General features: G+C 43.3%; 1 protein-coding gene across 6 annotated transcripts in view; it reads right to left on the bottom strand.

Annotated features, from left to right (window-relative positions):
• B3GLCT (beta 3-glucosyltransferase) overlaps positions 1-26521 on the bottom strand; it is a 157405-nt gene that overhangs the window by 94772 nt on the left and 36112 nt on the right. For 3 of the 6 annotated variants that reach the window (XR_014789020.1, XM_084842974.1, XM_084842977.1), the window contains exons 1-2: positions 23601-23822; positions 6177-6229 (exon numbers count right to left, since the gene is read on the bottom strand). Coding sequence is in view for 5 of the 6 variants with exons in the window: in XM_084842974.1 (XP_084699100.1) it covers positions 6177-6229; positions 23601-23685 (138 nt within the window). In the remaining variant the exon portion in view is untranslated. Of the gene's footprint in view, positions 1-6176; positions 6230-8271; positions 8287-23258; positions 23823-26521 lie in introns of those variants that run through there. The other 3 variants (XM_084842975.1, XM_084842976.1, XM_084842973.1) reach the window with 3 other exon arrangements.

The raw sequence follows: 26521 nt of genomic DNA, 5'->3' as shown, positions 1-26521 counted from the left end.
CTACTGTGGACAAGAGGACCACAGAAGAAATGGAGTAGCCTTCATAATTAATAATAAAGTGGCTAAAGCAGTGCTTGGATACAATCCAAAAAATGACTGAATGATCTCAATTCGAATTCAGGGTAAGCCATTTCACATCACAGTGATCCAAATATACGCCCCAACCACAGATGCTGAAGAAGCAGAAGTAGATCAGTTCTATGAGGATCTGCAGCACCTACTGGATAGTATGCCAAAAGAAGATGTTATTTTCATTACAGGAGACTGGAATGCTAAGGTGGGTAGTCAAACGACACCTGGAATTACAGGCAAGCATGGTCTGGGAGAAAAAAATGAAGCAGGACATAGGCTGATAGAATTTTGCCAAGACAACTCACTGTGCATAACGAACACTCTCTTCCAACAACCTAAGAAACGACTTTATACATGGACTTCACCAGACGGTCGACACCGAAATCAGATTGACTACATCCTTCGTAGCCAAAGGTGGCGGACATCTATACAGTCGGTAAAAACAAGACCTGGAGCTGATTGTAGTTCAGATCACAAACTTCTTATTGCACAATTTAGAATCAGACTCAAGAGAATAGGGAAGACCCACAGATCAGTTAGATATGAGCTCACTAATATTCCTCATGAATATGCAGTGGAGATGAAGAATAGATTTAAGGGACTAGATTTAGTAGGTAGGGTCCCAGAAGAACTATGGACAGAAGTTCGTAACATTGTTCAGGAGGCAGCAACAAAAAACGTCCCAAAGAAAAAGAAAAACAAGAAGGCAAGATGGCTTCTGCTGAGACACTGGAACTAGCCCAAGAAAGAAGGAAAGCAAAAGGCAACAGTGATAGGGGGAGATATGCTCAATTAAATGCAAAATTCCAGAGGTTAGCCAGAAGAGATCAGGAATTATTTTTAAACAAGCAATGCGCAGAAGCGGAAGAAGATAATAGAATAGGAAGGACAAGAGACCTCTACCAGAAAATTAGAAACATCAGAGGTAAATTCCAGGCAAAAATGGGCATGATCAAAAACAAAGATGGCAAGGACCTAACAGAAGCAGAAGAGATCAAGAAAAGGTGGAAAGAATATATGGAAGATCTGTATAGGAAGGATAATAATACTGGGGATTGATTTGACGGTGTGGTCAGTGAGCTAGAGCCAGACATCCTGAAGAGTGAGGTTGAATGGGCCTTAAGAAGCATTGCTAATAACAAGGCAGCAGGAGATGACGGTATCCCAGCTGAACTGTTTAAAATCTTGCAAGATGATGCTGTCAAGGTGATGCATGCCATATGCCAGCAAATTTGGAAAACACAAGAATGGCCAACAGATTGGAAAAAATCAACCTATATCCCCATACCAAAAAAGGGAAGTACCAAAGAATGTTCAAACTATCGAACAGTGGCACTTATTTCACATGCCAGTAAGATAATGCTCAAGATCTTGCAAGGTAGACTCCAGCAATTCATGGAACGAGAATTGCCAGATGTACAAGCTGGGTTTAGAAAAGGCAGAGGAACTAGAGACCAAATTGCCAATATCCGCTGGATGGAGAAAGCCAGGGAGTTTCAGAAAAACATCTATTTCTGTTTTATTGACTATTCTAAAGCCTTTGACTGTGTGGATCATAACAAATTGTGGCAAGTTCTTGGTGGTATGGGGATACCAAGTCATCTTGTCTGCCTCCTGAGGAATCTGTATAATGACCAAGTAGCAACGGTAAAAACAGACCACGGACCAACGGACTGGTCTAAGAATGGGAAAGGAGTACAGCAGGGTTGTATATTCTCACCCTACCTATTCAACCTGTACGCAGAACACATCATGCGACGTGCTGGGCTTGATTAATGAATCCAAGGCCGGAGTTAAAATCACTGGAAGAAACATTAACAGTCTCAGATATGCAGATGATACTACTTGAAAGCGAGGACGAGCTGAGGAACCTTCTAACGAAGGTGGAAGAAGAAAGTGCAAAAGCTGGGTTGCAGTTCAACCTCAAAAAAACCAAGATTATGACAACCAGCTTGATGGATAACTGGCAAATAGAGAGAGAAAACGTAGAGGCAGTGACAGACTTTGTCTTTCTAGGCACAAAGATTACTGCAGACGCTGACTGAAACCAGGAAATCAGAAGATGTTTACTTCTTGGGAGGACAGTAATGAGAAATCTTGATAAAATAGTGAAGAGCAGAGACATCACACTGACAACAAAGGTCCGCATAGTTAAAGCAATGCTATTCCCCGTAGTAACCTACGGCTGCGAGAGCTGGACCATAAGGAAGGCTGAGCAAAGATAGATGCTTCTGAACTGTGGTGCTGGAGGAAAATTCCGAGAGTGCCTTGGACTGCAAGAAGATCAAACCAGTCCATACTCCAGGAAATAAAGCCAGACTGCTCACTTGAGGGAATGATCTTAAAGGCAAAACTGAAGTACTTTGGCCACATAATGAGAAGACAGGAGACCCTGGAGAAGATGCTGATGCTAGGGAAAGTGGAAGGCAAAAGGAAGAGGAGCCGACCAAGGGCAAGGTGGATGGATGATATTCTGGAGGTGACGGAACTGACCTTGGGGGAGCTGGGGGTGGCGACAGCTGACAGGAAGCTCTGGTATGGGTTGGTCCATGAAGTCATGAAGAGTCGGAAGCGACTGACCGAATAAACAACAAAAACTACCCACTCTGCATTGTGATGAGACTTTTTGATAAAATTTGACAAAATACCATCTATCTGAGGCAGCAACCTCTGTCCAAAATATGTGACATAATATCATAGTAAAAAATGGGTGAGGCTATGGCATTCTCAGTGTGGTAGATCTTTCTTGAGGTACTCTGGACCTTTTCTAGAGTAGGGAAGAGCTGATCTGCTGTGGCTAAAGCACGCTACAATTCAGCTTACAATAAACTGTTTTATCATTTAAAAATAAATGCTAAACCACAGTGACTTTTATCTGTGCATATCTGTACCAGTCATGGAAAAACAAGGATAAGCACCTTTCCTTCAAATATACACCATTTTGCATAGTATATTTCCTTAGATATTAATTCCCCACACAACATGGTCATTGCTGTGCTATAATGCATACCCAGGAATGCATGGAAAATCAGTGGTAAGTAGTGAATAGACTGTGCTGGTCCTAGTCAGTTGCACCAACTACTGGGGGGCTTTTGCAGGCTGAAGCACCCTTAAATCTAGACTGCTGGGATAGGAAATGGTGAACAATCTCTTCTGATCCCCAAAATTCACCTATAAAACTCATCTTTCTCTTGTCATCTTGCTCCTAAAGTCTCTACACTGGCTTCCTGATATTCTTTGTATCAATGTCAAGTTTTGAACGCTTTTATTTTAAAGGTTTCTACAGTTTAATCCCTAACTATTCTCCTGAACTCCCATTCTCACTTCTTCCATCTCATCTAACCTCCTATTAGGTCCATATGCATACTTGTTTATTCATACCTGAAATAATGTATGTGAAGCACTTTGAACACTTGGACTGCACTATATTAATGCTAAGTCTTATTATGCTCCCATTCTAGTCTCTGGATTTTCAGTCATGTTATCTTTTATGTTTAAAACAGCTTGCTCCCTATTGACATTCTGGTCCATTTTCATTGTCAACCCCTTGTATCTCTTCTGGTTTTCTTTGTCTACCATGGTCAATAAACTTCCTGGACAGAGATAATGTCATTTTTCTGTTCTGTACAGCATGAAGTGTACTAAACAGTACTTTGGTAAAAGAGTATCGCCCATTATGGACAGTTAAGCTCCCCTTATAAAATCAGGTAAACAGTTGGGGTGGGGAGGTTCTGATTGAGCCTGCTCTGCTACTTGATTCTCAGGTTGTCCATGGTGTCCAAGATTGCCTTTTACCAAACTTTGGTTAGCAGAAGGCTGAAACCATCTTCTCAAATCAAGACCATACACTGGTAATATCTCACTTGAATTCACAAAGAGTCAGACACGACTGAACGACTGAACAACAATGTGTTTTAAGTACAGCTGCCCTTGAATTCAGAAGTACAATTAGTCCAGAATGCTCAAGTTCTGGCCAGTCTGTGAAAACAAGATAACAACATTCCAGTGCTGGCACATTTGCACGGGCTGCTTATTAGCTTCTCAGCAGATTCAAGGTCCTGGTTCTTACCACTGCAACCATGATTGGCCTAGACCCTGAATACCTTTGGGAGCAGCTTTTTCCATATTATTAATCCCAATTTATTAGAGTCATTGGCAGAAGTCTTGTTCTCCATTACATCATTTATTATGATTAGATCAGAGAAGGTGCATGACAGGGCTGTATCAGTTATGGCACCTGCTTTGTAGAATTCTGCCCTCTCTCTATTTAGCTTTCTCTGGGAAGTTAACAATTTTGTTTCTTAAAGGGTTTTGCCAGATTTTGGTGCATGCATCAGGTTGTTTTATTGCTGTGATTATTTGTGGTAGTTTCATTGTTTTTATACAGTAGTTTTATATGGTTTGTACATCTCCTTGAACAGTGCTTTGCTGCAAAGGAGACTAATAAGTTATAAATATAAATGAAATAAAAGATGAGAGCAAGGTTGAGGAACCTTTAGATATTTCTAACATAAAAATAATTAGGATACCTTATTTAGCAGAGACTGGAAAGAAAAGGGTACAAACATTTCAGAGAGATTAGCCTATAAACACTGTAGTATGGAAGTATGGTGTGGGAGCTTTCGTATGTAAAATAGAATACTTAAGGTATCTATAGGCCATCTCTTAGGGGAAATGCCCTCACAAGGTAGTAAAGAAGTAAAAAATATATACATGTCAAAAATACAAACAACATAAATATATCAACCATCATTAAAACAATTAAAATCTAATAACCATAAAAATGATCATAGCAGAATAAGGATCACTTCTTATGTAGCAGGAGAAATGCGGTCACTGCTCCCCCATAAATCTATCCCATACTGCTCCAAGTAACAGAGTAGAAGGGTCTGATGATGTGGGCCTGGGGTCCCCAATGTGGTGCTCATGGGTTCCAATGTGCCCGTTGACACCTCTCTTGGTGCCCGCCAGGCTCCCTGCCCCTCTTGATTTTAGATTTATTTCTTAAGATTTTTTTTAAGTGCAAGGGTGGCATATTGCAAAGCAAGATACTGCCCTCCAGCGTCATTGTTATTTAGGTTCAAAAGTGTGTTTTGAAGCTCAGGCCCTATCTCTGCCTTGAATTTAGGTTCTTGAGCAAGTTAGTTTTCTTTTGGTCTTACCAGTTGCCTTCTGGGAAATGAATATTTTATGACTACCCATGCCCACCATGGCAGCCACTCTGTGAATGGGCAAGCCCCCTATGGCAGCCATTTTGTGAGAGCACCCATGACACAATATAAAAATTCCAAATGTGCCAACCAACCCAAAGAGGTTGAAGGCCCTTGGAGGCATAACATTCCTGAGGACAACACTGACATGGGGCAGAGCCCAACAGGGCGCTTATGCCCCCACCAATTTCGTTCTGCTCCACCAATTCCCTTCCACAAGCGATGGGTCCCGCCAATTCTGTTGCACATGCAGGACCCCCTGCTGCATACACAAGGGAGATTTAGCGCTCCCTAGGGGAAGCCCCCAAACAAGCAGAAACGCTTGTTTCTGGAAGGAGGAAAGTCGGTGGAACTCCTTTATGAGAGTTCTGCCAACCTGCCTCCTTCCAGAAATGAGCATTTCCTCTCATTTTGATTGCCCCGGAAGTGCTAAAAAGTGCTTGTGCGATGGAATTGGAGGGGCATAAGAGAATCGGCAGGGGTGTAAACACCCTGTTGGAGTCTGCCCCTGGAAAGCAACCACACGATCAGCCCTCCCATATGATCAGCCTGTCGTAAAATGATCAAAGCAGTGAGGAATGGAGCCACAGGGGAATAGCAATTATGCCACTTTGAGTGCCACTTTTTCCTGGTAGAAAGGCTGGGTACAAACCAAATCAGTCAATGCTATCCCTAAGAGAGGTTACCGGTCCAAAAATGGAAACATATCATGGAAGCATACAAGGCAGTTCACAAAACAACGTATATAAGACACAACCCACAAAGCAAAGTTATGATACATCACTCTTTCATTTCAAGGAGGCCTGTTTATGACCGGGCTTGGCAGATTTTATGGACAAGCTCTCCTCCAGAACTGCTAGTGGTCTCCTGGAGGTGGGAAAAATGATTTAGTACCTGTGGCAGCAGTTCGACCTGGTCCATTGCATCTTCAGCAGCAACATTTAGAGCTGAAAATGGGAGGGAAAAAAGTAAGTTAACTACCTTTTTCTCACAATGGTATCTCATTTTCAGATTTGACAAATTAGGTCTAAATAGGATAAAAAAGGCAATTTAGATAATAGTATCTCTTAAATGCACAGAACGCCTGTAATAATCTTATTCAACCATGAGACAATTCTGCTGTTCCAAAAGTAGTATCATTTGCTGTAGTCTGACAATTTTACTCTCATGCATGTCTGGACAGAAAATCATTCTTTGATGTAGAGCCAATTTATTTTGGCTTCAAGTCAAAACAAATCCTGTATAAAAAAAATTACATCGGGCCACTCTAGTGCTTCAGTTTACTGAACAATGTGCTAGCACATGGGAGACCTGAATTTCTCTTTACCCTTAGGTTAAAGTTTGTCATTAGAGAAGACCTTTGTCAAATCCAGAGTTCATGCTCCAGTTTTCCTGAAATAATGCCAGGCATGAGGTTCTGTTATGGAAAGAGCAGCCATTCTTCCTGGGCACAAATTGTGAACAGTAGCAGCAAATTGTGAACACAACTGCCACTAATGTGTCAAGGTAATGCAAACCAAATTGTCATAATTAAAGATAGATAACTACAGGTCAGAAACTAGACTGAACAAATATTATTTCACATATGCTGAAAATAGGTTTGTCATCTAGCCAGAATTAAACTAGACTGGAGGTGGGGAACAACTGGCCCAGATCCCAGGTCTAGGAAATAACAGAATTACTCAGGGCATACATTAGGGATGATGATGATGATTTTTGCTTGCCTATATTCATGGAAAAGAACTTCAACCTTACTAGGAAACTGGTTCTTATCTTAGACAGCAATACATGTGTGGAAGCTGTCTGAGGAAAGGGGTTCTAAGAACCCCACATAAGAACCCTGGTGGATCAGAGCAAAGGACAATCTACTCCTGCATACCTCTGGAAAGCCTACATGCAGGACATAAAGGGAACAGCCCTCCCTGATTGTATGTCTGCAGCATCTAGTATTCAGAAGCAGGTTAAGTCTGAACCTAGAGATTTCCTTTAACTAACATGACTAATAGCTGTTGACAGACTTGCTTAACATTTCTCTACGTACTTTCAAGAGTTCAAAGTGCTTCTTGTACGTTAACTAGCTAATCCTTGCAACAACCCTGTTAAGACAGAGGTGGGCAACCTTTTTTCTAAGGAGAGCCACATTCCCTCTTGGGTAATCTTTCAGGGATTGCATGTTGGCAGTGAGTGGAGCCAAGGCCAATGTTGAGCACGGGCCTAAGGCAAAAGTGGGTAGATCACCTCTTTTCTCTTTCTACAACCCCCCTTTTCACTCTCCCTCTTCCTTCCTGCACAGCAGCCTTCCAGGGAAGGGACAGATCACTCATTCCAGAGGTCTGAACTGATTGCAGGCAGAGGGCTTTTGAAATTAGGGTGAGGACCCCATGTGGCCCTAAGGCCTCTGGTTGCCCATCCATCCTGCAAGTCAGTATTATCCCACATATTAAGAACCTAAGAATATAAGAGCCCTGCTGGATCAGACCAAGGGTCCATCTAGTCCAGCATTCTGTTCACACAGTGGCCAACCAGCTGTCAACCAGGAACCCACAAGATAGGGGCACTGTGGGTACTTCCTGACAAGCCTTTTGTCATGCAATCCAGATGTTGTCTTCAACTTGTAACCTTTACCATTTTTTCCACTGCTTCTTCCGCCTTTTTTCTTTCCTCAAAAAATATTTTAAGGAAATAACGATGGAATAGCTACACAATGTCTTTTGACTGGAAAAGTTAGGTGCTCATCTGGAAGCACCCTGAGGCAGAGAGAGAGAGAGAGAGAGAGAGAGAGGCTTGCCAAGGCCATCTAATGAGTTCATGCCAAAGGAGAGTTCAAGTCGGGGACTTCCTGGTTCTCAGCACAGGCTCTTAGCTGCTATGCTACATCAGATTTTTAATAGTATTATTAATAACAACAACAACAACAAGAGTAACAACGGAAGAAGAGACAAATAGCAACAATTATAAATATCCACACATAGACAGTTCTACAAATTACCTAGCTATTGCATAACATAGTGCTGCTTTTTTTTCCCGAAGCACTGTTGATTAATTTCATTGAGTAACCTTCAGTTTAAGCATCAGGGGTGGGCGGAATCTCTCTACAGATTCTTCTCATCCTATTCAAGGTTCAAATTTCTATTGCAGTCACCATTAGCCAATTTTTCTAAAACTAAAAAAACACAAATGCTTTAGCATTTCCTCATACAGAGGGACTTAAAACAGTCTGATAATTTTAGGGCACAATCCTATGCATGTTTAGACAGAAAGAAGTTGTAGGATTTTTTTCTGTCTAAATATGCACAGGATTGTGCCCTTAGTTGCTCTTTTCTGTATCCTTTCCAGTGCTATATGCTTTTTGAGATGGGATGACCAGAACTGTATATAATATGCCAAAGATGATTATACCATAGATAAAGGCATTATACCTGCAGTTTCATTTTCAGTTCCTTTCCAATAAACCATAGCATGGAATTTACTTTTTCACTGTCAGCACGCAGTTGGTATTTTCAATTATCACAACCCCAAGATCTTTTTCCAAGGTAGTCAAAACAATTAAGACCATATCAACTTATCCAATTTAGGGGTTCCCCCCCTCAATGTCCATTACTACCCACTTGCTTACATTGAATCTCATTTACCATTTTGTTGCCCATTCCTGTTTAAGAGAAATCCCTCTAGAATTCTTATTGTGCTTTAGATTTCACCATCCTGAATAATGTGGTATCAGTCATAAACATGGCTACCACATTGCTCATCCAACTTTTTATCACTTATGAATAAGTTAAATAGCACCATTCCTAGAAGAGCTCTTTGGGACCCCACTGCTTACATCCCTTCCTTGTGGGCAAGGATTACATCCATAAGGAGATCATGAACATGGAGAAGTGCTTGATTCTGCTCTATACTACCTTCAATGTTTGGATAGGATAGCATGCATGACATAGGTCACTGGCCTAGCAGGAGGTTGTGAGTGAGAACCAAGCCCAGGAATCAACTGCTTTAAGGGGAATACATCTTTGAGGAATGAACCCCCTAAAGTTTGTATTCCTTTAAACTTATTAACATGTTAAATAAGAAACAGCCACTTTTTAACTTCTGAGAGCTCTCTATTAGGCGTTTGTATAAAAAGCAACATTTGTTCTGTATAAGCTCCTGCTGTTGCCTATAATGTAATTTCAGCACAAAAGGGGGCAGGTCAGGAAAGCAGAGAAGACATTCAAGGAGTTTCTGCTCTTCCCGCTCCCATGGCATATTCTGCTGGTCTGAATCCTCTTTTAATTGTAGTTTCAACTGTTCCTAATACTGCTGTCTGGCTGGTAGCTAAAGACACAGGATTCAGGGTATAATGAAGAGGGTGTAATCATTGATACAAAAAAGTGGCTAGGCTAGGGCCTGGGGACAACCACTAACACTTTCCCGGGTTGGTTAAATGCTGGGGAGATTAGGCTGCTGGACAGAACTTGCTGTATATCCATTTTGAGGAAAACCCAAATGGTCATCTGCCTTCTTCTGCATCATACCTTATAGTTCCTTGCTTGGACTATTTTTCTTCCAGCCAGGCCTAATGCCAACTCTACAGAATTTACTGTACACATTTAATCAAAATACCATGGATAAAAATGTGTCTCACTACAGTGCCCGGGTTTGGACAATCGCAGGGGTAAAAGAAGCCACCATGGCCCCTTGTGCATGCCACACGTGCATCCGTCATTTACATAATTAACTGTGCTGCAGCATGGACTGGCGTGTTATCTGAACCCAGCAAGAAGTGCAGCAGGGGTGGCTTCGTACCAATCCTACAACCCACGAATTGCAATAGGGGTTGTAGGGTGGGTACGAAGCCACCTCCACTGCACTGCACACCAGATTTAGACGACACACCAACCTGTGATGCAGTGTGGGTAATTATGTAAATGACAGGCGCACACGTGGCATGCGCAGGGGGAGAAGCTACAATGACTTCTTTTATACCCTTGATCGTCCGAACACCTTCAGTATGTCAATTAGCAAAAAAAATCATGGAATGTTTGCTGTGCCTTTAAGTATTCTGGGGGCAAATCTACTGTAAGTAGATCTATCACACTTCATACTGTATATGAAAAACAAGAAGTTCCATATAAAAAATCCCAGGTGCTGACAACCCACACAAATCTGGGTCCTTTCACCTGAAGTCAACCTAACAGTTGCTACACAGTGAAGCCACAATTACTACTAAAAAGCAAACGTCAAAATTCACACTGAATAAAATGACATATTAGCAATTAAAACCCCTTAAAAAACCTGAGATCCTACACTTATAAAAAGTAGATAGTATGGGTGTGCACCAGTGACAAGATTCAGTTTGGTGATTTGGAAAACAGCCCCATTCAGCTCAGACTACATTGGAAGCTGCCCAGTTTGACTCGGGTCTGAATCAGAAACTCATTGGAAAAACAAATGGCTATACCTTTTTTGCCTTTTGACAGAATTGAATAAAATTACAGACATAGTTCTGAGTGGATGATGCCTGCCAAATTTCAGGCAAACACGTGCAGGACCTTTTGTACAAGTAGCCTTAAAAGACTGATTTTTTTAAAGGGAATCGCCTACTATACATTTATTTCTTGACAGAATTGGATTAAATTTTCAGGCATAGCTGCTCTTTCTAATGAAAGGAAGACTGGGTTTGGACATCACGACAACCCACAATGGATTAAATAAGCCACAATGTCTTATTTAACCCATTGTTGGTTATCAAGTCGTCTGTCAAGATTTTTTTAATCCATGATGGTTTATTTGACTGAAATAATCCACTCTGATAAAACATGGCCTGCAGTAAGGGTTAGTTAACTCACTGCTGGTTATCATGTTGTCTAGTGCTCACCATGGTTTATTCCAATCACCTACAGAGTTGGCTGGCAAGAGCAGTGAAAACCCCTGCGGCCGCTCTGTTCAGCCTGCAGAGCCCTTTTTCCAAGACCTGACAAGCAGCCCAGGGACAATGGCAGCCGAACAAGCACAGCCTTCCCTGGTACTGCGCTACAATTACAAAATGACAGCTTTCCTCAATTACAATGACAGCCTCGCTCCTTTGAGCTACCTTGCTCCAGCGAAGTTACTCAATGACAGGCTTCCCTGATCGCTACTTTGAAACTGTGCAACTTGGGAAATAGGGGGAAAAAGGGGAATAGGGAAAGAACTGCTCACTTTTCCATGAAGAAGTGCAGTTCCACAATTATCCACTACAGCATCTGGAGGCTCCCCATGAAGGCACCCCACCTGTGCAATTTCACCCCATTCCAGCAAACTGTCAGAGAGTTATAGCTACTGCCCCCTTTTTCCTTTTGTGGCCAGCCCTCCCTGATCACACAAACCCACAGCTGTGAAGTAACAGAATGACAGTTTCCCCTGCTGAGAATGCCAGCCTTCCCAAATCACGCGATCCTGCTACAGCGAAGTTACACAATGACAGACTTCTCTGAACACTATTGCGAAAATATGCAAACGGGCATTTGTGTAAAAGAAAATGTAAAGAGGAAAAGACCACTGTCCTCAACTCTGAAAATGCGCAAATTTGGAAATGCACAAAAGTGCAAAGGAAAACTAAAAAATAAAGAGGAACAGCAATGGCTATGGGGGGAAATGCACAATTGAGGGTTTTGTGGATGCATCGGGTGCTACCCAACTAGGGGAGGCTGCCTATGAACTTTTGTCCTGATCCTGCAAACCCCCAAGGTGTTACAGCCACCACCTCTTGTAGATGCACCTGGGATTTTCCCTTCTCTGGGTCTAATTGCACAGGGTTTTGATGGTGCATCGGGTGCCTCCCAACTAGGAGAGGCTGCATGTGAAGTTTGGTCCTGATCCTGCAAACTTCCAAGGGTTTGTGTCACCCCCTTTTTGGTGCACACTGGGTTTTTGCTCCTTGTAGCCCCTGCTGCGATGTAATGAATGGATGAAACAGTGCCACTGCTCAGGTGGGAGGACTGCAGTGGGACAAGGGATAGGGAGATGGGTTAGATTAGGCAAAGTAGCTTATTCGCCCTGTCATGTGATGGGGTATCGTGGATTATTTCAAAAACAAGCTACTGTGAGTAGCTTATTAAGCCACTATTGCTTAAAGCGATGTCTGAACATTGCCACTGCCTGTAAAACTTCAGAAGGATAGGTGCAGCGACTTTTGTGCAACAGCAGTCTTTACAGTTTGGAGGTTTGAAAAAAAGATGTTCACTTAACCTTTCTGTTTTGTGGGGGAGGCAATTTGTATGAAAGCAACAGACATCCCAGAAGTACCCCATACAGAAGAAACCTCAACAAATTCAGAAGATTAGGTGCAATGGCTAGGAGTTATGATGAATGAAATACAGTTTGAGGTTTTTTTGTTTTCTGTTCAATGGGCACCAAAATCATAGAAGGTGCACTGCAAAGCTGACAGGATGTGGTGGATGTGGGCACGTGGCAGAGACAGGAGGACCTGAATATTCAGCACTTTTCAAGCAAGCACCCAATCCTGCACCCATATCCTCCTAGTCCTGTCTGGCATGGAAGTTACATGCACCTTTTCCAACAGCAAGCACTCCCTGATTACAGTATTACAGTCCTCATATTACTGAAGGGGCACTATGTTGGCACAGCAATGTGTTTAGAATCAGAACTGATATAATGCACAGAGAACAGCATGCAAAGTTGTCTGAGGAACCTGGTGGGCAGCAGGTCACTCAAACAAAACTTCTTTGCCTGTCATGTACACAGTCCCAGTACTAATTCTAAGCACCATGCTAACCCTATAAAGCGTTTTAAACTTTAGAGTTAAAGTACTGCACTAATACATGAGCAGTGGCCAGAGGTAGTAGGCAGGCAGCAGTAGCTCACTGAAACATACTTGCCAGGCCCAGCCCCTTGCCAGGCACTGTGCTGGAGTGGCAAAAAAAATATTTTAAGGTTTAGAGTTGAGGTACGCACTGACATCAATTTGGACAGAGGAAGCTGCATTATGCTTGTGCACCAGATACAAGTATGCCTTAGACCCATGACTTCCCACATCCAGCATGACAATCAAGCCCATTATTTCATGGCACCAGGCAGGACACGCAGGCAGAAGCAGCAGGGGGGTACCTGAAATAACATAAACACCCTTGCCAGCCTGGCACAGACATGTATGAGAGCATGCTGGAACAGCTAAGAGTGGTAAAGATTCAGAGTTGAGGTACTTCACCGAAGGAGCAGTTTAGTGAGCAGAGGACACTTGCAGATGGGAAGCTGTGGAAGCAAAAAGATGAGGGCTGGGGAAGCATTGCAAGTGCCAAAACCAAGTATGCCATAGGCCCTGAATCCAGTGCACACCGCTAGTAGATAACCTGGTCCCAGTTAAACTACTAAAGTCAAACTAGGTGTTAGGTACTTACAAAAGGCCTCTCATATCTCTCAAGAACGTTTGCATAACCTAATGGTAGATCATTTCAGATTTGACAAATTATGTCTAAATAGGACAAGAAAGCGATTTAGATAATAGGAGCATAGGAACAAAGCTATGGAAATCATTTGGAAAGCCTCCGTATCTTGTCAATTCCCACCTAATTACATTTTTATACCTTAAATCTACCATGACAATCCTTGAAATGCTAGTTTAGAATCCATGGCTGCATTCCTAAGTATATGTACTACAACAGTCCCATTAGAATAAATGGAATTTACTTTTGAGTAAACATGCTTTGGATCAGGTTGTAAGAGTCTTAATTGCGTTTTGAGCTTCACAGAAGAAATACTTTGCATATGCAAACAGCAAGCCAAATCCATGTCCCCTATTTTCAAAATTGCAATTTCAAGGTCAACACATGCATGCTGCTTTGGAGAAACTTTGTATTTACCTAAAAAATAATATATTACCTGGGATGTATTCCAGGTAATATAAAATGTATTCCTTTGCAGACTACATAAACATGGTATACACGGTTTGTTAGTTTTGCAAGAAGGTGAGAGGCCACGTAAGGAGATGCAAACTTAAATATGCAGCTGAGACTAAAGAAATGCTGCCTGTCTCATCATAAGTTTTAAGTATGTCATGAAGCACAGAACCTATAAAATATTAATACCTGTGAACTCTGAAACAAATCAAGGATTATACATAGTTAGCCCAGAGAAGAGGCCAACTGGTTTTTGTTTTTTTTTAAACTCCAACACTATAGAGAAAATTCTGTAAGGAATTATTTATAACTTCTCTCTCACAGCACATTAATGGGGCTTACTTCCAGGTAAGTGGGTATAGTATTGCAAACATGCTTCAGTCATGTTTGTACTGTCAAAAATATACGGACGCTTTCCCCTTGTTTAAGCCAGCACTTCCATCCCTCATTCCTTTTACTTGCTGCTCCAATGGTTCAGTTCACAAAGTTGAGCCCAAGTGGTTATTATTGATTACATTCCTGCTTCCCTTTTCCTATAATGTTTCTATTCCCTAAACTATAGACTTTATCTGGCATCTGTTTTCAGTCTTTCAATACACAGGAACACTGAGAGCATTACCTAATTTAAAAATATTCCCAAATCATCATTCAATGACTGATGAGATTAGAATTCAGCCCACCATACACACAAGCTTCTTTTAGATCTATATACCTGAAATAGCCTGAGAAGATATTTCAAATATTAACTAACGGCACAGTCCTATGCATGTTTAGACAGAATAAAGTCCTACATGCCCCTGGCTGGGGCATGCTGGGAGTTGTAGGACTTTATTCTGTCTAAACATGCATAGGATTGCACCTTAAGAGAGCAAGCTCTTCAGGAGTTTGAGTTCAGGAGAAAGGGGACAAGATCTATCAAGCTCCAGGGTTACCTTACCTTTCAAGCTACTCCCAAGTATGGACCCAAGCATACTTGTGAGGGCTCTGCTATTCTTCTCTTGGGACAGAGGTAGCAAGAAGAACAGCCAGCAGTTGTTTCCACCTGGACTGAATTGCAGGCAACCCCAAATAACAAAACATGTGGTATTATGCCACAATGTATAGATCTAGATTGTTTCTAGTACTAACACACATTGTTGGAGGAGTAGAAGAGGAACTTTTGCTCACGTATGGTGGTACTGTAGTCCGGTTAGGCAATATTGGAATGAGATTATAAATTGTATAAAAGGAATTACAGGTTTTGAATTACAGTTAATTCCCTTTACTATACTTTTGGGACATATTAAAATCAGATGCTTAAAGACTATATGGTTATGGTAATGTATATGTTAATTGCAGCACATATCTTGCTGGCAAACGCTTGGTGAACACTTCATATACCATGAATATTACCAACAGAGAAAGAGGATAGAAAATATTATGTTCATGAACAAGATTATCAGTTGTAAACTGTTGTGGAATGGACAGATAAACTCAATACAGACTTTAAAAAACAGCAAAACAAGGGCTCAGTTTATTAGTTAGTGGACTAGGTATAGATCAGGTGAACTACTAACTCCGGATGCGCTGAGATAAATGCTCCATACTGAAATATTAATGAGGATAACTGTACATTAGAATGTATAGAAACTTATAAAATAAAAAATGGAGCTTGTTCCAAGTTAAATGTGTATAGGATTGTACACCTTTTGTAAGAAATTCGCAAAATAAAAAGGGGCTTGTTCCCAATTAAATATGTATAGGATTGCAATATCTTTAATTAAAGGGATTAAAAGATAATGGGGAGAGCAATCCTATGGCCCCTTGACAGAGTCTGGAGGGGGATAGGATAGTTCAGATTCCTGGATACAAGGTCAGAGACAGCACTTCCATGTTGGACCCAAGGGTCTGAGCTCCCTGCCCCTCCCCCTCACAGCTGGCATGGAGAGAACCACACCAGCTGCCTCTCCAAGGTCACAAAGGTGACCTCGGAGGGAAGGGAAAGGTGCATGCCATTGAGCAGGGTGGAGAGGGAAGGGGACAGTTTACACTATATTCCCAGGCCTCCCCAGCCTCCTTCCCTCCCCCTCCCCAGTACCTCAGCTAGATGGGTGAAAACGCCCGTCAAGCAAAACTGCAGAGCTGGGGGGAGCACAGAGGCGAAAATTATCTCCACCACTCCTCTTGCTCTGCATTGCATGGCTGTAATCCTCCAAGTTGAGAGGCTTACAGCCATCCCCATAGGATTATGCCCTTAATCCCTTTAATACAGGGATTAAATTCATAAATATTAAGTACAACTCAGAGTTGTAACAAAATGTTTGAATGTGGAGTGCTTCTGTTCAGTGTTCCAGCCAGACAGCCATGCCTTTTTTCAGGATACTCCATTCCTCCCCCTCCCCCACCCATCAGTCCACATTCTATGGCTACTGAGCACACTCAGTCTTCATTATGCTGTGTTTGGGTATGTGTTTTATTTTTGGCTCATTTTTTCCCCCTAAATATTTTTTCCCACTTCTGCAAACTTTGGGTTTCCCCCAAGCATGCTGATACCCCCCTCTTCTTTCTCAGTAGCCCCATTTTGGCTACATAGCCATCATAACTCAGCAACTATGTTTACTATTCATATAAACAAGTGGGAACTGCAACAAAATATTGGCAAATGTTTCAGGGTTCCAGCCAGCCAGCATACCCTTTTCCAGGATATTTCATTCCTATGTCCCTCCTGCCTGGCTTTCTGTCCTGTCCCTTTCCAGTCAGTCAGTGTTCTACAGCCACACAGTATGCTCAGTCCACATTGGGCTGTTTTGGATGTTCTCTCCCACTCAAGGTTTTTTCCTAAAGTTTTTTCGTACTTCTGCAAACCTTAGGGTTCACCCAAGGATGTTATATCCCTGTTGTGCACAAGTTGTGCCATTTTGGCTACAAAAGCAAGGTACTCGTGCCTGAACATGGAAAAGAGAGAGGATGATAATATATGATTACTGTGTGCTGCTACATAAAATTTGAGATCACTACTGACATTTAAGCAACAGGGAATTTAGTAGCAAAGTACCTGGCCCCTATTTTGTCAGGAATGAGAACATACGTATGGGTTATATCCAGTGGTGTCCTTCCATTAATGGAATAGTCTTTGTTTGAGCAGAGGCCTCTCCTAATGGAAGAGGAGGTGATAACTGCTGATTCCCCCTCTTGCCAATCATGTCACCTTCCATGCTGTTCTGGTGGATCCCCCAACCCTCTGGAGCAGTTTTTCAAGGGGCATAGAAAGCTGTAGGGGAAAGGGGGGAATAGGTAAAAATAGCCTCCCTTCCTCTTCCATTAGTGGAAGATGGTGCTGGATCAAAAGTTTTTCCACAATGGAAAGGCACCACTGGATTCAAACACAGTTTACTGGCCTCCTTCTAGCTATTATCATACACTTGAAAATACAAAGGGTGGTGGTAGTGTCTATCATCTCAAAGACTGCTTTCCCCCCTGTATATCAATTGGATAAAACTGCTGAGATCAGGTAACTTCAAGAACTGGTACCCAAATATGCTTTCTTCCCCCTCTATTTCTTTTTTTGTATGTATCATGTTTTGTAGATTGTGAGCCTGTGTGGCTTATCTTTTTATCGCTGGATAGTTGTTAGAACATTTTAGGGTGCAATCTTATGCATGTTTAGGGCGAAAAAAGTCCTACAATTCCCAGCATTCCCCAGCCAGTCATGCTGGATGGGGAATGCTGGGAATTGTAGGGCTTATTCCTATCTAAAGATGCGCTGCATTGTGCCCTTAGGCGCTTTAGAAATAAGAACAACATTATCAATAGTCTGTGGTCCACAAGTATAAACCTATTGATTGCCAACCTCTGTTCATCAAATGGTATACTTCTGTAGCATATTACAAGACAGAACCCTCAACTTTCCTTTCCCTGGAGATCTTTCAAAGTGCGATCACAAGCAATCTTATAACTATTCCTTGAATCTTAATATATTCTTGAGAATCAGCCTTGAAAAACAATCAATGAATTGGATTTTCTCTTACTTATCTCCCTGTTTTTGAGATTTCTATGGTAGGTATAATATAGAATATTATCAGCTTGCTGACAAGTTTAGTTGGTTTGATCTAGCACAGCACAGCTAAATATCTGTTCCTAGGGAGAAATTCTCACCTTAACTAGCAAAATATCAACAGCCATTCTGCTACCATCCTAGAAAATCTGGCTGAAAGTAAAGGGAAGCTGTTCTTACAGATATGCTGCATTTTCACCTCTCTCCATTTTTACTTGTATGATGTCTGTTTCCCCAGATAACAGAAACAGAAATAAGAATCAAAAGAAGAGATCAGACTTGCCAATTTTCACCTACTGCCTGATAACGCTTTATGCTTACACATTTACAGTGAGAGTTTCTCCATTTTTAAGTTTAAACTGTTTTCAATGCACAAATTGGGATGGGTAATGCCACTAGGAGATGGAAAGGGAACTGAAAAATTCCTTTTCAATAAGCAAAGAGCTTAAAAGTGCCATCTTGAAAGCAGAAGACTATTATGAAATCTCATTTTGCAATAAAAGAGGAAAGCTGTTTTAATCATCTCTTTGGAAACATATAAGCTGCTTCCATGCCACTGAAATATTTTAAAACCTTTCTATTAAATTCTTATTTTAAGACACTGCAAAGATAGTATTTATTTATTTGCATATCCTGTTGAAGTTCAGAGTACCTTAACATGGGTCTCTCAAAGAGTTTCCCATCCAGGTGCTGGCCTCTTTAAGACCTACTTAGTTTTTAATGGCATAGCAGCACAATGTTCCCTCAGACCATTCCCTAGTATACTTGAACTACAGAAGCCCATAACGCCATTTTTTCTTTCCAGTTCAGACACAGCACAGCTCTAACATAAATATGATGCCAGTACAGTTAAGATGACTCAAATGGCCGATTCTCCCTCCTGTATTATATTTAAAGCACTATGCATCACCTACTCAGTGTTCACCTTCACCAACTACAGGCTGAGTTGTAGCTCTCTGTTGAAAGCAATGTGATGTCACAGTACACTAGAAACGTTAGTGCTATATTAGAATAAGGAAAAAATCCATTCACAACACAATTTTTTAGAAGCCTGCTGAAACAAAAGTATTAACAAGTTGTCTAAAACTGGACAGTGAAACAGCCTGACGGGTCTCTCTGGGAAGGATGTTTCATTTGATGTTCTGGCACAGCAGGGCTGGGGAAGTTATGCCCCAGAGGCCAGATTGCTCTCCAGCTCATCTACTCGGGGCCAGATGACATCAGAGGGTGGACCCTCCCCCAAAGCCCCAACCCCTGACATCCATGCAAAGAAAGGCATGCATGTGCATCTCTGCATGGAGAAACTTCTTTTCTCTGTGCACAGAGAAGCAGGAGCTATCACTACAGGAATGCAACCACCCTGGGAAAAATCTTTGTGAAATGAGGAATATAAATATTATTAAATAAATTGACTGTGATACCACAATTGAGACTTTACCACCCGCTCTTCCACTCCTTGGTGTTAATTGTCTGTCACTACTGGGTCTCCTGTACAATCACTTTTTTTTTAAATGAAAGGTTTTTTTAATTAAGCATGCATGCCCAGCTCCCTTTTCTTCTGGTGTACCTATATATGAGGATATGCTGCCAGATAGACTCTCCAAATGTAGCAAAGACTTCCTTAACTTAAGAAACAAATATGGCCAAGTCTTAGGATGCCAATAGAGAAGATCTTCATTTGCACACAGTTTTCTTCCCTGCAAGGATAATTGTTATTACAATGTATTTGCTTCAGAGCTTTCTTTTCTTTTCCCTATAACTGGCATTTTTACTTTTACAAGAGCAATCATAAGAGATTCCATGATATTTATTGTTTAATGAAAACCCATCTGCCTGCCCAGTATTACATTTTTAATTTACTTTCACCACACTCTAAACCTATTACTGATACATTTCTACAATTTGCTTTTTCCGTTATTATTCAGAAAGTTCAGGATCTTTGATACAGAGGCAGGCAGGTGCAATAAAACATTAAAAACAGTCTTTTTTCCCACTGTGAAGCTTTTATATCAATTCTCTTGACTGCTGCTGTACATAGCAGCAACAGCCCTGTGACATATAGCTAAACAAGGCTTACTAGTGTTAAGAGTTTAGAGAATTAAGCTGAAAAATCTAAATATTATGTCATGATATTTCTATGACACATTTAAATATCATGGATTAATAACATATGGATTTGCTGTGTCTAACATACCTTGGATACAGGGGAAATAATCAACCGATGCCATGATTTCATTTCAGCACCTAGGACAAGAGGTGACTTGATGCTTCCTGAAATAGACACGGAGAGCAATCCTATGGCCGCTAGACAGTGTCTAGACGGCCGTAGAATTTTTTGGTTTCTGGGAACCAATTTTGGAGCCAGGGCTCCAAGCTCGGTTCCTAAAAATTGTGCTCCCCACTGCCTTGTAGGCAGTACAGTTCTTCCCCTGCACCATGGAGAGGGCAAAAAGGGGGTGTTCCCGGGGGCAGGGAGGGGAAGAGACTGTGGAAGCATTGTTATGACGCTTCGTATGTGCCGTGCAGCCTCCCCTCCCCTCACTCCAAGGTCCCCTGCTAGACAACCAAAATCAGTCGTCCAGCCACAAATGCAGGGCAGCCGCAGTGCAGAGGAGAGGATCCCCTCCGTGCTCTACCCACCCTGCAAGTTCGGAGGCAGCAGACTATCCTGATAGGATAGACTTACACAGTAAGCTCCCTGTAATATAGCAATTAGGGGCCACGGTGGCTTAGTGGTTAAGATGCTGAACCGCAGACCGGAAGGTCGGCAGGGCAGCAGTTCGAGACCCGAGTGCCGCATGACGGAGTGAGCTCCCATCTTCAGTCCCAGCTTCTGCCAACCTAGCAGTTCGAAAGCAAAAAATTGCAAGTAGATAAATAGGTACTGCTTTGGCAGGAAAGGTAACAGCGTTCCGTGCACCTCGGTGTTCAGTCATGCCAGCCACATGACCACGGAAGCGTCTTTGGACAGCGCTGGCTCTTCGGCTTAGAAATGGAGATGAGCACCACACCCTAGAGTCGGACACGACTGGTTGGGGACACCTTTTACCTTTAATATAGCAATTAAGGTGCACTATTTCAATGACATTCTGGAAGCAAATGTGCTAAAAGATAAAATGCAGAAAGAGCAAGCAGGGGAAAAGTGGGAAAATACCATATACCAGGGGTAAGCAACGTGGGGCCCACAGGCACCAACGCACCCCTGGACAGCTTTCCTTGCAACCCCCCCCCCCCAAGGTGCCCTACCCCTCCCAAGTTTATTTAAAATATAAACACATTTTCTTAGCAGTTGTAGGTTCAAAGGAGTTCTTTAGTGTGCTGGGGCTCAGACCCCACCTCTGCTATGTATTCAGTCTTTTGGGCAGGTTACTTGTCCTTTCTGACTAGCCACACCTCCCATGGCAGCTATTTTGTGGTGGTGCCCAGGACAGTTTCTCAACTTGCCAAATGTGCCCACGGAGCCAAAAAGGTTGCCTGCCTCTATCATATTCAGTCCCTTCCCCCTAAAAGGAGCTATAAGCCCACCACATGTCTGCTGAGTCACAGTAACCATGATTCTGGTTACTGGGCAAAATAGTCAGGTTGTAAAACAACTGTGGATCTAGATCCACCAGTTGAAGACCAGTGCTTTAAAATGACCAACCACATGGGCAGAGCACAACTGCGCAAGTCCTGGCCATGGAATCAGCACTCTGCCAGGAAGTGCCAATTCTATGAGGAAATGCCCCTTTAACCATCCCTTTAAAAAAAGAAACCTACTCAGTGCAATCCTATGCATGCTTACTCATTAGTAAGTCCCACTGTATTCAGTGGAACTTACAGTGATGCAGCTGAGTAATTTTAGACCCAGGACCTAATTCTTGGCAGGGAGGAGGGGCATTACACGTCCACGTGTATTATTTCAGTTGTCAAGCACCTAATTAACATTTCTCCCCCCACCCTCCACCATTCCATGCTTTACAACTGCTTCTACATTCCTTATATATTAAAATGCTCGCCAACCCTGATTTAAAAACAAACGAACAACAACTCTGAGCAGGTACCGTTTTGCATTTCAAGCTCCCTTAAATCACAGCACCATCATGAATAAATGGAATAAAATGGAATTTGTTGCGCTCATCACCTACCTCAAGGTGGTCACCTGCCCCTCCCCGGGGCAGGAGCTATTGGGCCCAGGTCTATGGCCCCAAGGTCCAACCCTAGCTAGACCACTGGGAGCTCATGCCCTAGTAAGTGCATTCAGCAATACAGCCTTAAACCACCTTGTCATGTTTGGAGCCAGAGAGCTGGGTCAGATCTGCATGTCATGTCACATCCCCATGATCCCATCACGGTGACACTCTTATCCCTCTTCCACATTTATACCTCCTAGCACGCACGATGACATCTGTTGCGATATGTTGGATAATTCGGAATAAAAAGCAGGAAATAAGGCTAGAACAGCAGCATACAGAATGTGCAATGTGCCCCAACAGTCATCAGTGCGCTTCAGTGCTGACAGAAAGCGCTCGTGTAGATCTCGCCCTGGACTTTCCCCTACCCACTGCAAGCTTACAGGTGGAGTCAAGCGGCTGAATTAATAACGGGGTCTGGAATCGAGAGCAGCTTGGCCGTTGCTCTGGTCTAACCCTCGTGAAGCTGAAGGTGGCGATCTTGGGTTCTGTGGCGTCTGTTATGGGCGCTCGACCTCTCAAAAAGAAGTCACAGATTTCGCGCGCGCGTGTGTGCGTGTGTGTGTGTGTGCGCGCGCGGAGGCAGCGTTCACGGGCTGAAGAGACGCCCGCTTCCTCAGACGCAACATCCGAAGAAGCGGGCTCCGGCCCTCGAAAAGCTTCTGCGAAACATGGAATGCTTTCGCCTTTCAGGCGCCACACAAGACGCTCCCCTTTTTTACCCCCGCATCTGCCGCCGCGGACCGACACGGGCTACCCCGCCGGAGTTTGTCCACAAAGCGGCCACTCTTGCCCGGGCGCTCAGACTCCCCCCGCCTCGCCTCGCCTCGCCTCGCCTCGCCTCAGGGAAAACAAGAGCTTCGCCTCAGGACTTTCTGGCGGCGGCTCGACTCACCCCGGCGAGCCGATATCCTGAAGGGAGAGAGAGGGACGGGCACAAGGGAGGGGAACGCGGCGGCCGCCCGACGATGCCGAGGGGGCGAAGGGGAAGCGACTTCCCTCCGCTCTTCGCCAGCCACCGCGCCGGCCCATCCCACTAACAAACTTCAAGGAAGGGGGAAGCTCGCGCTCCATCCGGCTCCCCTCACGAGCGGGCAGAGGGCGATCTGCTGCGGCTGCCGCTGCTCTTCGACTGCTTTTCCCGCCAGGGCAGGCGGCGGAGACGCTCCCCGCCGCCCCCAGAGCAACAAAATGTCCCCGGTCCGCCCGAGCTGCTGCTGCTGCTGCTGCTACTCACCCCGGGTGCAAAGCGACAGGAGGAAAAAGCAGGCGGCGAAGGCGGGCGGCGTCGGGAGGCAGCCGCGCGGCTCCTCGCGCGGCATTCTGGCGCCGGCCCTCCTCCCGGCCGCTTCACAACGGCGAGGAAGGGACCCGACACCCGTCTCGGGCGCCTCTCCGCTCTGCTGCCGAAGCGGAGCCGATTCCGAGCGGCCTCAGGCTGGGATCGCCGCCCCACGGCAGGCGCCGGGAAGCCTGTGAGGGGGAGAGAGCGGAGGGAGAGTCGCGGAGGCAGCGGCGCCTTCTAGCGGGAGAAACGGCCGCTCGCAGCTCCGCTCGGAGAAAACGGATCCGACGCCGGGGTTCTGGAGTAGCCCCTCTCGCGCTTCAAATCGGGGGTGGCTCGTTCATGTTTATTTCCTTCTTTCGTTTCTGTACTTACTGCCCAATAGCTGAAGCTCTCTGGGCAGTTCACAAAAACAGAAAACACAAGATAACAGCATAATATATATATATATATATATATATATATATATACACACACACACACACACACACACACACAATATGGAAGCTGAACACCACACTATAGAAGTGCAACCAGAATAAATCCAATAAATAATGCCGAGATTTAAAATACAGGTTTAAAACAGCAGAGGTAAAAGACTAGGATGCTAAAATGCTGGGAAAATAAAAGGTCTTCACCTGGTGCAGAAAGGAGTTTAAGGGCTATGGAGTCCTTTGTTGTAGTTGTTCCTCTCCCCCCACCCCCGTTCAGTTTTGGCTGTTTTAAACGCGGAAACACGCACTGTGTAGTACATTTGTGTTGACCCGCATAATGACTGTTCCCTTTTCTCCCTTGCATATTCACAACCGCTAGTACAAAACTAGTAATGTCTCTTTTCTCCCCGCCTGCCCATCAACGTTCAAGGAAGTGAGGTTGAACAGAACATGACAGGGAAAGGGAATTTGGGGAGTTTCTTGATCCAGATGTAGACTAACTTCAGTCCTGCATGGTCTACTTTTTCTTTTTTTTTTAACTAGAGTCCCGAAAGGTCTATCGACTGATTGTTAATGTACAAAGGAAAAATGCATACTCAGGATCTCTTACAGTTAAGGCATAACTAATCTGGGTTAAGCATTCCTTGCAAGAATCCAAGAAAGCACCAGACAATAGGTAGTCCACTGAAAATAGTTCAGTGCTCCAGCTGTAGACCTCTCTCTATTTTTGTGTGTGCTCCTGATCAAATTCATAGCAAACAATCTTTACAATAAACCCAATTCCCTTCTTTTGCTGCTGTTTTCCTCTGAAATCTGGCCAAAAAAACTAGAGCAAATCTTGTGAAATTTGAAAGAAGAGCCATGCTGGATCAGACTAAAGGTCTCTCTAGGCCATTGTTCCCACAGTGGCCAACCAACTACCTGTGGGAACAAGGGCCACCTGTTCATATTGGTGAACTAGGCGGTTGCCTAGGGCACCAAGTTAAGCAGGGCTCCAAATTTGAGGGGGGAAAGATACAAATTTTAAAAATACAAATAAAATAATGAAGATGTCATTATTTCAATTCCCACACGCATACAGAGGGGAGTGAGCCAAGGGGCTGGTGGCACTTTGTTGGCTATATTGCCCTGAGGATGTAACTCGGACCCTTCTTCCAGGGATCACCCTTGGGTGTTGTGGATGGAACTTCAGTTCCTAGCAGAGAGGATGGCTGTATTCATCTCCTTTCTTGTTTTTATCAGACCGTCTGTGCTGGTACAGTGCTTAGTAAAACAAAACAAAAAACCAACTTTGGGCGCATTTTATTATAAATGATAATATTTCTGCTTCCGAAGATGCAGGGGATGGGGTGGGATGCCTCTTCATTGAATGGAAAATAGGGGCAAAATGTTTCCCAGTTTACCAAAAACTTCAGCCTAGCTCCGCCCTGGGGGTGGGGGTGCTGATTGCATGGTTCGCCTAGGGTGCCAGTTGCTGGCAGCTAGTGTAGGGCCATCCCTGTTTGGGAAGCCCAAAGCAGGACATGAGTATAATAGCACCATCCTGGTCATGTTACGAGCAACTGGCATGCAGAGACGTGTTGCCTCTGATACTGGAAATAATCCATAGCCATCATGACTAGTAGCCATTCATAGTTTTATCTTCCATAAATTTCTCTCATCCCCCTTTAAAGCTGTCCATGTTAGTGGCCATCACTCATTGGTGTTTGTGGAAAAGGTGACATTTTATTGCATCTTACAGCAGTGTACATTCTGAGTTCTGAGGGATTTCTAAAGTGACAATGAAGTCATTATGGTCCTGTGTACTTAAGTTAAAACACACAACCTGTATGAAACACCATGAAATGTTTGCCGACAATCCTTTAACAAAATAATGTATACATTATTTCTGTTTACACAAATTTTCAACATGCAGCAACTTCCACAGTTCATACCCACCCCCCAACATACACACACACCTATTTTCTTGAGGTGTATACGTATCCAATCTCATTGAAAATGTATTACTAGCACTTAAATACCTTTAATCATCCTGCAAAGCTTTTAGTCAAGGTGGTAAGGATTCTCTGATGATGCAGCTGGAAGAGTAATTACTCACCAAAATTCATGTTTACGTGGTTCAGTATATTGATTTGTCCAACTCGTAATCCTTGCGATATAATGAACTGAGAGTCGTTTCCTCTAAGTTATTCAGCTCAGACTAGCTTAATGCCTGAACAGGGTACCCAAGGTATGAACAGGGTTCTAACATTTTTTTATTATTATTTTTATTTTTTATTTTTTTAACTAACTTTTTTCCATTTATTTGTCTTGTAACACACACTTTCACACCAGTGGGACTCTGCTTTTAACCTCTACTGAGTAGAGGAGCAGGCACAGGCTAGTCTAGAACAATCACAAGGCTAGACACAAAAAGGGAAAAGAGGCTATGGAAGGACA

The sequence above is a fragment of the Heloderma suspectum genome, chromosome 3 (genome assembly GCF_057233095.1).
Source record: "Heloderma suspectum isolate Gila_16-S chromosome 3, 16-S_ref, whole genome shotgun sequence".
Lineage (NCBI taxonomy): Eukaryota > Metazoa > Chordata > Lepidosauria > Squamata > Helodermatidae > Heloderma > Heloderma suspectum.
The sequence above is the reverse complement of the archived record's forward strand: the minus strand, read 5'-3'. Positions and strand labels throughout refer to the sequence as shown.